This window comes from Gobius niger (genome assembly GCF_951799975.1).
Source record: "Gobius niger genome assembly, chromosome: 3".
NCBI lineage: Eukaryota > Metazoa > Chordata > Actinopteri > Gobiiformes > Gobiidae > Gobius > Gobius niger.
The window spans coordinates 31,249,929-31,261,981 of NC_136854.1; the positions used below are offsets into that span (position 1 = coordinate 31,249,929).

The 12,053-nt window shown below is 40.5% G+C and overlaps 1 protein-coding gene across 1 annotated transcript in view; it reads right to left on the reverse strand.

The window, feature by feature from the left end:
- The window catches only part of LOC306960785 (hexokinase-1), a 38,316-nt gene that overhangs the window by 14,232 nt on the left and 12,031 nt on the right, over positions 1 to 12,053 (reverse strand). The window contains exons 3-10 of the mRNA XM_079553336.1: positions 9,337 to 9,485; positions 6,237 to 6,356; positions 5,552 to 5,647; positions 5,363 to 5,462; positions 3,963 to 4,146; positions 3,381 to 3,536; positions 3,072 to 3,305; positions 1,686 to 1,990 (exon numbers count right to left, since the gene is read on the reverse strand). Of these exons, the coding sequence (XP_079409462.1) occupies positions 1,686 to 1,990; positions 3,072 to 3,305; positions 3,381 to 3,536; positions 3,963 to 4,146; positions 5,363 to 5,462; positions 5,552 to 5,647; positions 6,237 to 6,356; positions 9,337 to 9,485 (1,344 nt within the window). The remainder of the gene's footprint in view (positions 1 to 1,685; positions 1,991 to 3,071; positions 3,306 to 3,380; positions 3,537 to 3,962; positions 4,147 to 5,362; positions 5,463 to 5,551; positions 5,648 to 6,236; positions 6,357 to 9,336; positions 9,486 to 12,053) is intronic.

Consider the following 12,053-nt stretch of genomic DNA (forward strand, 5'->3'; position numbering starts at 1 on the left):
GATCCTGGAGCATTGTAGAGACCACATGTGATGGAAAATAAAGGTACCATGCTGACCACTCATACAGCCACCGGGTCACTACAAGGTCAAATACGCAAAAATAACAACTCTTTTTTCCACAGAAGAAGTTGCATAATGCACCTTTAAGTGGCTTTTACTTTGCGGAGGATGTTTGGAATAGGTGTCTGTCGCCCTTTGCTGGTCAGGACGGGAGAATAAAACATGTATTTACACGTCATCGGGGACTAAAAGTGGAGTGTCCTCATTTTTTTTTGGCCTTTTATGTCTTTATCAGATTGAAGGTCATTCCCTCTGGTCAATCTTGATGACAGCCTTGACCCAACAACACTTGCCCTCTACTTCGGTCCAGGCCACTTGAGAAGATTTAAAGGACCTATATTATGCTTATTGCACTTCTAACCATTCAGTGCTGTTGTTGCTCCCCCATATAAAAAACACAGCTTGTTTGAGTGACCTTGCACTTTTTCTGCCTCCTTTTCAAGAGCTCAAATCACTCTGGCTCCACCTGGTGATGCCTTACGGTACTGCACCTCTGTGTTCTGAAGTTAGGACACCTTCGCTTGAGCTGTCTAGTTCATTTCAGCCTTCAAATTATGTTCATGACAGCTTCTTTTATGGTTTACGCTCCCAGGCGTGGATCTAGATCTAGTAGAATTGTCAGGTTGGCCGCGCCTGCCGCCGTGTGGTGGTCTCTGGAGCAGAGTTTACCAGGTAATCTCTGGTGACTGAACTAGAGCTTCGCTTCCTGATTTTAACAATAGCCTTGCGATCTGAGGTTCCTATGATCCTAGCTTCTTCCCAGTTCATCACATGGTCAATTTTAAATTCTCTGTTGTCTTTTTTTTTTTTATTAACATTTGTTACAACTAACAACAAAGAAACTATAACACAACACAGAAAAAGATCACATACATTGACCAAAGACAACATTAGAAATTGGTGTGTGTGTGTGTGTGTGTGTCTGTGTGTGTGTGTAGAATGTGTAAAGGAAGAGGTGTATTCAACCAATAAATGGATATGCATTAGGATAGTAACAAAGTTATTGTAATATTAGGGTATACTGTAATTTTGAGTTTGAACACAGAAAAACACAGAAAAAGATCACATACATTGACCAAAGACAACATTAGAAATTGGTGTGTGTGTGTGTGTGTGTGTGTGTGTGTGTGTGTGTGTGTGTGTGTGTGTGTGTGTGTGTGTGTGTGTGTGTGTGTGTGTGTGTGTGTGTGTGTGTGTGTGTGTGTGTGTGTGTGTGTGTGTGTGTAGAATGTGTAAAGGAAGAGGTGTATTCAACCAATAAATGGATATGCATTAGGATAGTAACAAAGTTATTGTAATATTAGGGTATACTGTAATTTTGAGTTTGTTCCTTCTCTCTTCATCTGTAATGTCCATGATTGAATGTAGTGTTTTAAAACCTGTTGTCTTACTATAAAGAACTAAATAGTACTATTGCCCAGGTGTTTTGTTATTTGCTTGTAGCTTTGAAATTGTTAATGCTCCTAATACACACAGTATCTCATCTTTAAGTTATTAAAAATATGATATTCTTAAAAATAATTAATTCTTATATAGATCTTTTATATAATACCCTTTGATACAGGAATACTGCTGTTTATATCTGAAATAGCATGATACTAAATCATACATTTGCATCTGCTCACCTGTGCCGTCCGGCGTGCTGCGGACGAACGTTGGCAGCATTTTGACAGTCGCCTCCTTGTGCGTGTTCTTGCCCAGTCCTCTCTCGATCTCCACCTTCATGCGTTTCTTCACCTCCAGCAGCTGTGTCTTGCTGAGCCTGAACTCCGCGAGTGTCTCCTGGATCTGCCGGGCCTGATCCGTGAGGCGGTAGGCCACGGCGGTCACCATCGCAGCCCCTTTGGCGCTGCCACTCTCCGACAGAAGGAACCGAACGTCCGAATCCGGGACCAAGCGGCGGACTGTCTTGTGGAGGCGCCGGGCGTATCTGTGAAGAGACAAAGCACAGGTTTGACATTGTAGTTTATTAGATAATGGTAATAATATATTTTAAATATAATACACTATACTACTATGCTATGCTATACTATACAAATTTAGATATCAAATAATCGTTTTGATATTATGCGGCGACAACACGTGAAAGAGTGGAGGTGTCATCATTCAAACAGCAGGAGTTTTATAATGACAGGAAGTGTGTGTTTTTGTTGTAAAGTTTAGTAAAAGGAGCAATTTTTTCATGCCTTTATTTCAATGCTAATGACTGTTTGATTGTTTAAATTAAAAGCTGTAAGTTAAAACTAGTATTTTATATTCATCACTTATTTGCCGAGTGTCTGAGAGGCTGTACTCTAGGGCTGGGACAAAATATCCGATTGGATCACAATACTTTGTGCTGCAATACCAAATATTGATACTTTATCAAGTATTGCAATACTTTCAATACCTGGGTTTGGAGGCATTTTTATCCTGCACTTCTTTGTTTTCCAGTAACAGCACTTTGTTACATTTTGTTTTAATGCACTTTTCAATCTTAACACTTCATTAATGTCAAATGGTATTTGGTTCATAAACTTTGGACTCATGACTTATCATAATTACTTATTGTATCACAATCGGATCGAGTATTGTGATATGTATCGGATCGTGACAAAAGTGGAACGTCCTGTCCCTACTGTGCTGTTTGTTGAGCTTGGAAAGAATGTGTTCATTCAATTCTGAAATATCGGATTTTGATCCGCGGGACTATCAGCTTCTAAGGAATCATGTTAGTTGTGCTTAAATTCCTTGAAAATCCTTGAAGTGCTTTTAGACCAAGTCCTTAAATGTTTACAGTTGTAATCCCTAATGTTTGTAATGGCTATGCATTTAATATTAGACCGCCTTTTGGAAGAACATGTACCGTAAGAAGCTCAAATTAAGGTCTTGGTGGACATTCAGTGACAAATGATCAGGCTAATTTCACTTAAGTTAAAGTTAGAGATGCTTCATAAGTGGCTGACGGCGCTCTAGTTTTTTCCACCTGGTTATCTTGTTAGAAAAAGCGGTGTCTTTAGACTGTAACGTACTGGGGGTGCATTTTGTAGAGCGATCCATCGATGCCCACGGTGGTTTTGAGCCGGGCCACTCCCTTGTTGTCCTTCAGGCGGTTGAGGATGGCGCCGAGAGTGGCAGAGATGAGGTTTGCTGATCGGAAGGACACGATGGTGCACACGTGCTGCACGGCCAGACAGTCTTCATCTGAGGGCTCCACTCCCAGCCTGGCAAGGATCTCCATGCACTTCTTCAGACCCTCCTTAGACCTGAAACAGATACAGTACGATTCATTAATACAGTCATTATGTACTTGTGTTACATTATATGGGACATGCACTCACTTCTCGATGGCGGAGACGTGCTTGGTCTCGATCTTGCCTTTGGTCAGGAGCTCTGGGGTGATGCGTCCCTCGAACAGAAGCCCCTCTTTGGCCATTTTCACCAGAATGAGGCGCACCAGCTCCCCTATGTACATCCCGCTGGCCATCTTCTCAAACCTGAGCCAAACAACAGATCACTCAGAAGGCGAGACATTGCAATAGCTCTGAATGCAGTGAACATGCTTGCTATTTAACGCTTCCTAAGTTGTCTGTGTAAGCTCTCAGTCATACAGGAGTTGTCCATCTTCAATGAAGGTATTCAAATCGTCTTCTGTACTGGTGGTTGAAGTCTCAAACGTTTCGCCTCTCATCCAAAAGGCTTCGTCAGCGAAAACTAAAGTTCTGTTCAGCTCGCAGCCTAGATAAAGACCAAAAGGGGAGGGGTAGGCCTACTGAACAGAAGGCCTTTAGTTTTCGCTGACGAAGCCTTTTGGATGAGAGGCGAAACGTTCGAGACTTCAACCACCAGTACAGAAGACGATTTGAATACCTTCATTGAAGCTTCCTAAGTTTTCATATCTCAGTCTTCCCCATAACACTCACAGTTGTTTTCCCGGGTTGACGGAGCCGCGGTCGATCTCTCTGTCGTACTCGGTCCGTAAATCCTCCAGTGAGCCGTTGTCTCCGAACGCGCCCCACTCGGTGTTGATGCACATCCGGCCCTCGTCGCCCTCCACCAGGTCAATGTGCCGCAGCTCCTCCATATAACACGCGTTTGTGCCAGTTCCTGAAACGGGACAGGACCAAGTGGAGTAAGTAACTTTGTAACTAAGGAGAGTCTCAGCTTAGTTGGTAAAGACGTGCCTGTTTTCCACACTATTGTTCGGATCCTTTGTTCCATAAATGATCTTTTGATTCGAGGCTGGTAGATGGGACATAATCGAGAACCAAAATCACAGCCACATGACTCTTCTTGTGCAGCTATTTGCCATTATAGTGGATGCACCCAATCCAGCCGCTCAAATTGGTATTCACACGGATTAGAGGTTGCTGGTTGTGCCATGATAACATTCCCCTCTGGGATATTAAAATATACACTGCCTGACCCCCCAAAAAAGTCGCTACCTGGATTTAACTAACTGTTAAGGGGTTGCTGCTGTTGATCGGGTCCAGGTTCAGCAACACTAGCCCAAAGAATGACTAACCTGAGTGATCAGCTTATTCCAGCAATTTCTATTTCTTGTTCCCTGATGGCGCGGACATATTCTGAGATGACAATGCCAGGATTTATCGGGCTCACACTGTGAAAGAGTGGTTCAGGGAGCGTGAGACATGATTTTCACACATGGATTTGGCTCCACATCAGTACTTAACCCCAATGAGAATCTTTGGAGAAGGCTTTGCACTGTGGTCACGCTCTCCCATCATCAATCCAAGATCTTGGCGATGAATGAATGCAACACTGGATCTTTTCTATCTATTCTAATGTGGTGATTGACAGAAAAGATAACTTGAAGTCATTCAATTCAACATATGCTAGCAAGCTACTCAGTATGGCTGAGTAGACAAAGGTACTAGATACTGATCTAAACTCTATACTCTAGCGCCATCATCTGCCACATTGATGTCATTGTTTTGAGAAGCTTTATCCAGTTCATGTGAAAAGTAAAGAGACTATAATGGCATAATATTGTAAGGATTTTGTCTATTAAATAACTTTCTTTGGCTGTAGACTATTAGTTGTCCTTGACAGTTATTGCATTATACAAATAGAGATGTTTTGTCATCGTCTGAACCATTACTCATTAAACAGACGTTGTATTTACATCACATGCTTGAACTGGACCGCTGTTGTTACTGGGGCAAACTGCCGGAAGCTGTGGGTGGCCCGACGTTTAGGCTTTCGTTTAGCCAATTACGACCTCACTTGAACTGCCTTATCAAGAACCATCAGCCGTAACCTTTCAGAGTGTTGTTATCATCCTAAACAGTCGTGTTGTTACCTATAATAATGCCCACTTCACAGCGCTGGTCGTCGAACCCGCAGGTCATCATGGTGCCTGTCGTATCGTTCACTACTGCCATGATGTCTGCCTGGTAGTCCTGCAAAACCAGAGTAATACTCTTTAAAATATGCTGCTCATATTTTAAGATATTCTGGCAAAAATCAAGTTAAAAGTTACACAACTCACCCCTCTTTTCTTAATGGCTTTGTTTAGAAGCTTCACTACGTCCATTCCCTCGACTCCGTTGGCTTTAAACTTCTTTGTCCACGTCAATAAAACGGCCTGGAAAGGATGGGTTTTGTTAACGCAGATTTAAGAGACATTTAGACGGCCTTGGCAGAATGAAAATGTAGGAATTTATCAGTATTCTGCTCACAGAGTCGGGAGGAAAATATTACAAGTGTAGACTGAGCAGCTTTTTCTGTCTTGTTCTGCTGTGTACAAGAATACGTATTTATTTACATATGTTAAACCTATGTGGTCACATGAAAGGATCATAAGACAAGACAATGCTGATAAATATGGGGAAAAATACAGTCAAAGATTTCCCACTGAAATGTTAGGTGTGGTTTACAGGCAAAACCATAAGAAAACTGTATATTTCACTTAAATGAAGTACAATTTATATGAGGACAACTATAATGTATGAGAGAAAGAAAGTGAATTGATAAAAGCTATTGAAAATACTTAAGATTTGATTTTGTAGTCTAGTTTACCGAAAAACATGACCAATACCAATCCTCCAGTTTCTGTTGAATGCAACCTGTTTTTGGAAACTTAGCGCAAAAAAAGGCTGATGAGCTATTTAAGCAAACTAAACCTTTGACATGTTGTCTCTTTGAACAGATTGCGATAGATGTGTTGCATTTACCTCGTCCAGTTTGGTTTGGGCGCAGGGGAAGGAGAAGGTGAATCCCACTGGGAGCTTCTTGTCTTTGATTTTCTGTTTCTCCATGAAGTCGCCCAGGCAGTCGGCCACATGGTCAAACAGCTGCGGACACGGAGGAGAGACTTTAAGCACTAGCACTGTCTGTCGGCCATATCTCGCCTCAGGACCACATTACAGGGTGCAGGGATCAGAACTTTGATTTTTAGGCTTCATTTTAGATGTGTATATATTGTGAGAGCTAAACAGATGATTTGGAGGCAGCATGATTACAGTGGCAAAGGAAGAGTTTATTCCACTAATGATTTAGTATGTATTTTAATCAGATAAAACAATACAGCTGGAATTGTCTAGACGGCTGATGTTTCCAGATTAAACAAATCTCTTCTCTAAGGCCAGAAGTTAGTGGTTTAATCTCTAAATGTTTGCCGTGTACATTGAGACATGTCCAGAATATTTATTTGATTGGATGTCCAAGCATTCTTGTTTGATAGGTTGAAAGTAGGTCATGTTTATCATTTTCGTTTTGGTTCTAAACAGTGCTAGAACAGGCCTCCATAAAACTAGATGACTGAACTGAGGAATGACATTTTTTTAATAAAGTGAAACATGCGCTTTTGACCTTTTACGCAACTTAAAGCAACCTAAAAAGAAATGTAGATGAATTTATTTATTTTAAAGCACTAAGAGCTCATCAATCCGACCTCACCTCTAAGTTGAAAGAGGCTAAAAATTGAGCCATGATTCTCTTACAGTGCTGCCGTTTTCCTCCGTCTTGTCGCTTTCAATTGAAGGAGTAAATAATTTAACTTTTAGTGACCCAGCAGCTGTGTGAGCGGTCAGCATGGCGCCTTAAGTTTCCATCACAGCGGCCTCTATGATGCTCCAGGATCATTTGTTTTTAGACTTTCTGGAAAGTTTTCACAGCTGACGGACCCTCACTCCAGAAAATCTGGACAACAACTGATCCTGGAGCATTGTATATAGGCCACCGTGATAGAAAATAAAGGTGCCATCCTAGCCTCCCATACAGCTATTGGGTCACAAAAAGGATAATTATGTGCCAACATCAAGTTTTTTGTCCACATAAAAAGTTCAATAATGCATCTTTAAAGTGCATATAGGTTTTAAGGCTTTTGAAAATATGACTTATAGAAGGATAACATCAGTTGCATAAGTATCATTTTATTTCAGTGAAGCAGCAGTTTTAATGTAGAAATGTCAGGCAGAAAAGTTATTTTTATTTGAATTTTTAAATTTTTAAGCTGCTGACAGGAAGTGACATAGTGGAAGGTAACATAGCAGTTTGACTAATTTCCCATTGACCTAATATGGTCGGCACAGCAACAGTTTAAAATTGTTTGCCTTCATCTATGTCACGTTCCGTGCCGATGTCCAATAAGAAGGTGAAATGAAAAACATCACAAAAAATGGCCAAACTAAAGAAAGCTGGGTACAATCTTTAGCAAAATCTTAAATATAATCGTGTTAACTATGTTTTAGCAAGATTTGTGTCTAATAACTGTGTCTACTTTAATGACTTTTGGCCATGTGTAAGTTTCCATAGTAACTGAACTGATGAGAAAGGCTTTCACCTTAGTGCGGATTCATTTCAAAAAGTGAAACCATTCAACGTGGATGAAAAAAGTCACTATTTGGTGTCCTCCACAAACTCCCATTGCGTCATAATGGTCACCCTGGTGAAACTGTACCCTACTTCACAATGACCACTGTCTTCACTCTAGTTCAATCACAGCGCACACAAAACATCTGCAAAAAGGTCCACCACATCAGTTATGACTACGGTATTGTTGTTGAGTGCTTTACTAATGGGCCTTACATGCAGCTGTCCGACACACGCTCCTCAATTAGAGTAAAATGACACTGAACTAAACCAGACCAGGGACCTCCTGTGGACCGCAATAAACAGCTGGAGACTGAGTGTAATCTAATACCGCAACAAGCCGACTTTCAGAGCAGACGCCGCCGAAACAGGAAAAAAAAGAAACAACACATGGGTTTTGATGGGACAGCTGCTGTTCAGAAACCAGATACAGGAACAGACTTTAACAATGGATTTAGTGCACAAATGAAAGAGTCTAAATGAAGAGAATAGAGAAAAATACTGGTGACAACTGGCTGTGGACATTATTAAAGGCCTGTTCCTTTTCGGTCCAGTGTGTTGACTTTTTCCATTATAAACTAATGGGAATTTAAAAGGTAAAATACTGGACATATTGTTTGCATTAGAACATTTGGACACTACACACATACATACACACATTTGTTTTCTTTTTAGCTATTGTTAGTCTATAGACAGTTTATCCAAAACCTGGTGGATTTCCTTGGTAATAGTAAAAATGTATAACCTTCCATACTGAATTCCATTGTAAGAGCAGTAAATAGTGCAGGAAAAATTATTAACCTGGAAGATTTTTGTGTTTGAGTTGTCCAACCCTTATAGTTAACTCTAATCATCACAACAACAACAAAAATCTCAGATTTTGACTTGGAAGTAGGACAGGGCGATATGGCCTAAAATCTATATCACGATATAAAAAAGAAATATCATGATAACGATATATTTCACCATTTAATTGACAATGGACAAATTACTTAAAAATCCCAGCCTTGCGCCTATTGGGACGATTAATTCAGTGATATTTTATTCATTTTATTTTTAACAGCATACTAATTTCTTTGCAAATATGATCTGCTCAAGCAGTTTACGTCCTTCATTTCATTTTACGTTTTAAGCATCTGTCCTTGTGTTCTCCAGTCAGTGTTTATGCTGCTCTGATGGAGCTGCATGCGATATGCGATACAATATGGCCCACCCCTACTCGGAAGGACTGTAAAAATTGGGTGCGGGGCCTTTTAAAGCCATGTGCCCAATGTATCATGGAGTATGAGACTGCCGCTTGCAGCCTGCATCTGACTGTGCAGTGTTGTTCAGTCAGTTCTCAAACAGAGTATTTATGGACAGTGCTATATATTTGAGATACCAGTTCTAACGAGAAGGAGCACAGTACGTTGGCACTGGCTACAGTCTGAAATCACAGATATAGTTTGTTTATATAGTCACCTGTGTGCCGCTGCCGTGGATGATGTCGTCTGGGGTCTCGTAGACCTGGCTCTCCATCTGAACCGGCTGCTTCTTGTCGTGCGTCACCTTCACCCTCAGGATCCGGAAGTTTGAGCCACCCAGGTCCAGAGCAATGAAGTCGCCCTTTTCTGGAAAATATAGGAGAAATACATCAAATCTGAACCAACTCTATACAATCTACTGAACAATTTAATGACTTAAAGGGGCTAGATGCAAGTTGGCCATTTTACACTCACTACTGCCACCTCAGGTCATACGTGTAACTGCACCTTCTATATTAAGCTCGTGTATGACGGCACTTCTGACCTTAAGTAACAACTTTTTGAGTGACAGTGCAGGATTTTAGAGGCAGTTGTGGTGAACAGGTCTGAGCTCATTCTACACATTAGGACATGGCTGGAAAATGTCGTTTTTGTCGCTATTTTGACGCTTTTATCAAGAAGCTTTTAGATTTGGGTAAAGTTTTAAATAGGTTTTTGAGTAAAAGGTTTAATTATATGAGTTATTCAGCTTCACTTTGAACACAGCACACTATTAAATGCTGAATACTCATAGTTTAGGTGGTCACTGTAATAATATTGGCAAGCTCCTCGAGGTACTCAGTGTATAAATGAACGAAGGGGTACGTGACACAGAAAAGGTTGGAAACCACAAACTTAAAGGATTTCATACAACAAACTATTCCAAGTCAAGCCATTGTGTAACCATTAAACCCGTAACTATTTGACAATACATTTCATTCTTGTCCATAATGAGAGCTGACACATCCCCTCTACTGCACATCAAAGAGATTCAGAGGAGCCCCCGTCCTTCAGAGCCCGCTGTTCGGGATGGTGTTATTTGATTGTTCCCTGTTTGACCGCACAGGAATGAGACCGACCTCACTTCGACATGTGAACGTGTCACAGTGATCTGTCCTGTTCTAACCTCACACACGCATATCAATATGTGCGTCCTAATAAAAAACTTATGTGATAATCTCTGTGACATTTACAGCCAGACGGTACAGATATTAAAAGCTGGAGTGGGTAGAGACGAGAAATGTCCTTTGGCTTTCTGAACAGGTTGTCCTAAAGTTTGGTCGCATGTGTCAACCTATGCTAAAATAACATTGAAGCAGAACTAAGTGACTCATGCCCCTAGAGGCCATAAGCGCAATTACACAACGGAGATAATTTTTGTCACTCCAACTTGGCTGTAAATACTGTTTAAGTGGCGCTAGCACACAGTTAGCTTTGCCTCTTAGCCTGTTAGCTTCTTCTTTGTGAGTCTATTAGTGTGTATTGCGCCTCCGAGTCGGAGCAGGGAAAGCTGCAAGTGTGGTTTTATGGCCAGAGACACCAGGGGGAGATGAAAGGCCCTCCAATCATCCCATTAACACTTGTATTACCCCCAGAAGGACTACGAAAAAGATTTATTAAGGTAAACAAGTACTCCTTTAATGGTAGAGCAGTTAGTGCTCATGCCTCACAACTTGAAAAGCTTTCGGTTTCCCCTGGGTGCTCCGGTTTCCAATACCACTAAAAATAAATACATTAGGATCTCCTCATTGGGACTTTCTTGGTAAGCCTGTCACAATAACAAAATGTATAGTTCAGTGTATTGAGGTTGAAAAATATTGCGATAAACGATATTATCGCAGGACCACTTGATGCCACCAAAACTAACTAAACCTCTTACCAGAGCACATTTTCTCCTGTTCAGCATTACCCAAATCTAAAAGCTTCTTGACTGGAGCTTGCAGTCTATAGCCCAGAGTAACGCATCATTTGAAAGCTAAGACCTAGAAAAACTGATTGTGACTGTTGCCTTGTCTTTGTGTGTTTTTTGTCATGTTTTCATATCTTTTTTCCCCCTGTTTTTTTGTAGGGTTTTTTGGCCGTGTTTTCGCATTTCTTTGTTGCTTTCTTTAACTCTTTTTTCCTGCTTTTTTTATCGCGTTCTCGTCAAGTTTTTATTGTGTTATTGTTGCTTTTCTGGCACGTTTTTGTCGCTTTTTAGTGGCCCCTTTTTCACTTCACTCTTCACTATTTGTCACTTGTTTATTCTGTTTTTGTCATATTTTCTGTTGTGTTTTCAGCCTCGTTTTGCCACTGGAGAAAATGTGCTCTGGGGTTTAGAAGTTAAAAAATGGATATTGCAGTAATCTCTGTGCGAAAAGTATGTAAATATTTGCATTTCTTCAACAACACACGTTGCAATTAACATGGAACTCAATGAAACACAAATTCCACTGGTAAAATGCAAAAATAGGATAAATATGAGTAAAAATGTGATTAAATGTCCTGATGATAAAAAGAGCAGAAAACGATATTGTTTCTCTGTCATCTATTCCTTTTCTATCTTTTTCCTCACGTTGTTGCCGTGTTGCTGCCGCGTTTTTGTGACTTTTTCATCACATTTTTGTCGCTCTTTTGTGACTTTTTTGTCACTTTATTGTTGCTTTTTAGCACTTTTTTTGTCGCAATTTTGACGCTTTTTTATGCCTTTTTTGTTGCTCTTTCATCACATTTTTTACACCTTTTTGTCACTTTATTGCTGCATGTTTCTGGCTTTTTTTGTCACTTTTGCATCACATGTTTTATTGCTGTTTTGAAACTTTTTTTCAAGAAGCTTTTAGATTTGGGTAATGCCAAACTGGAGGAATGTGGTCAGTTCAGGTGGGGGTTAAGAGGTAAAGCTAACAAAGAAAGCTA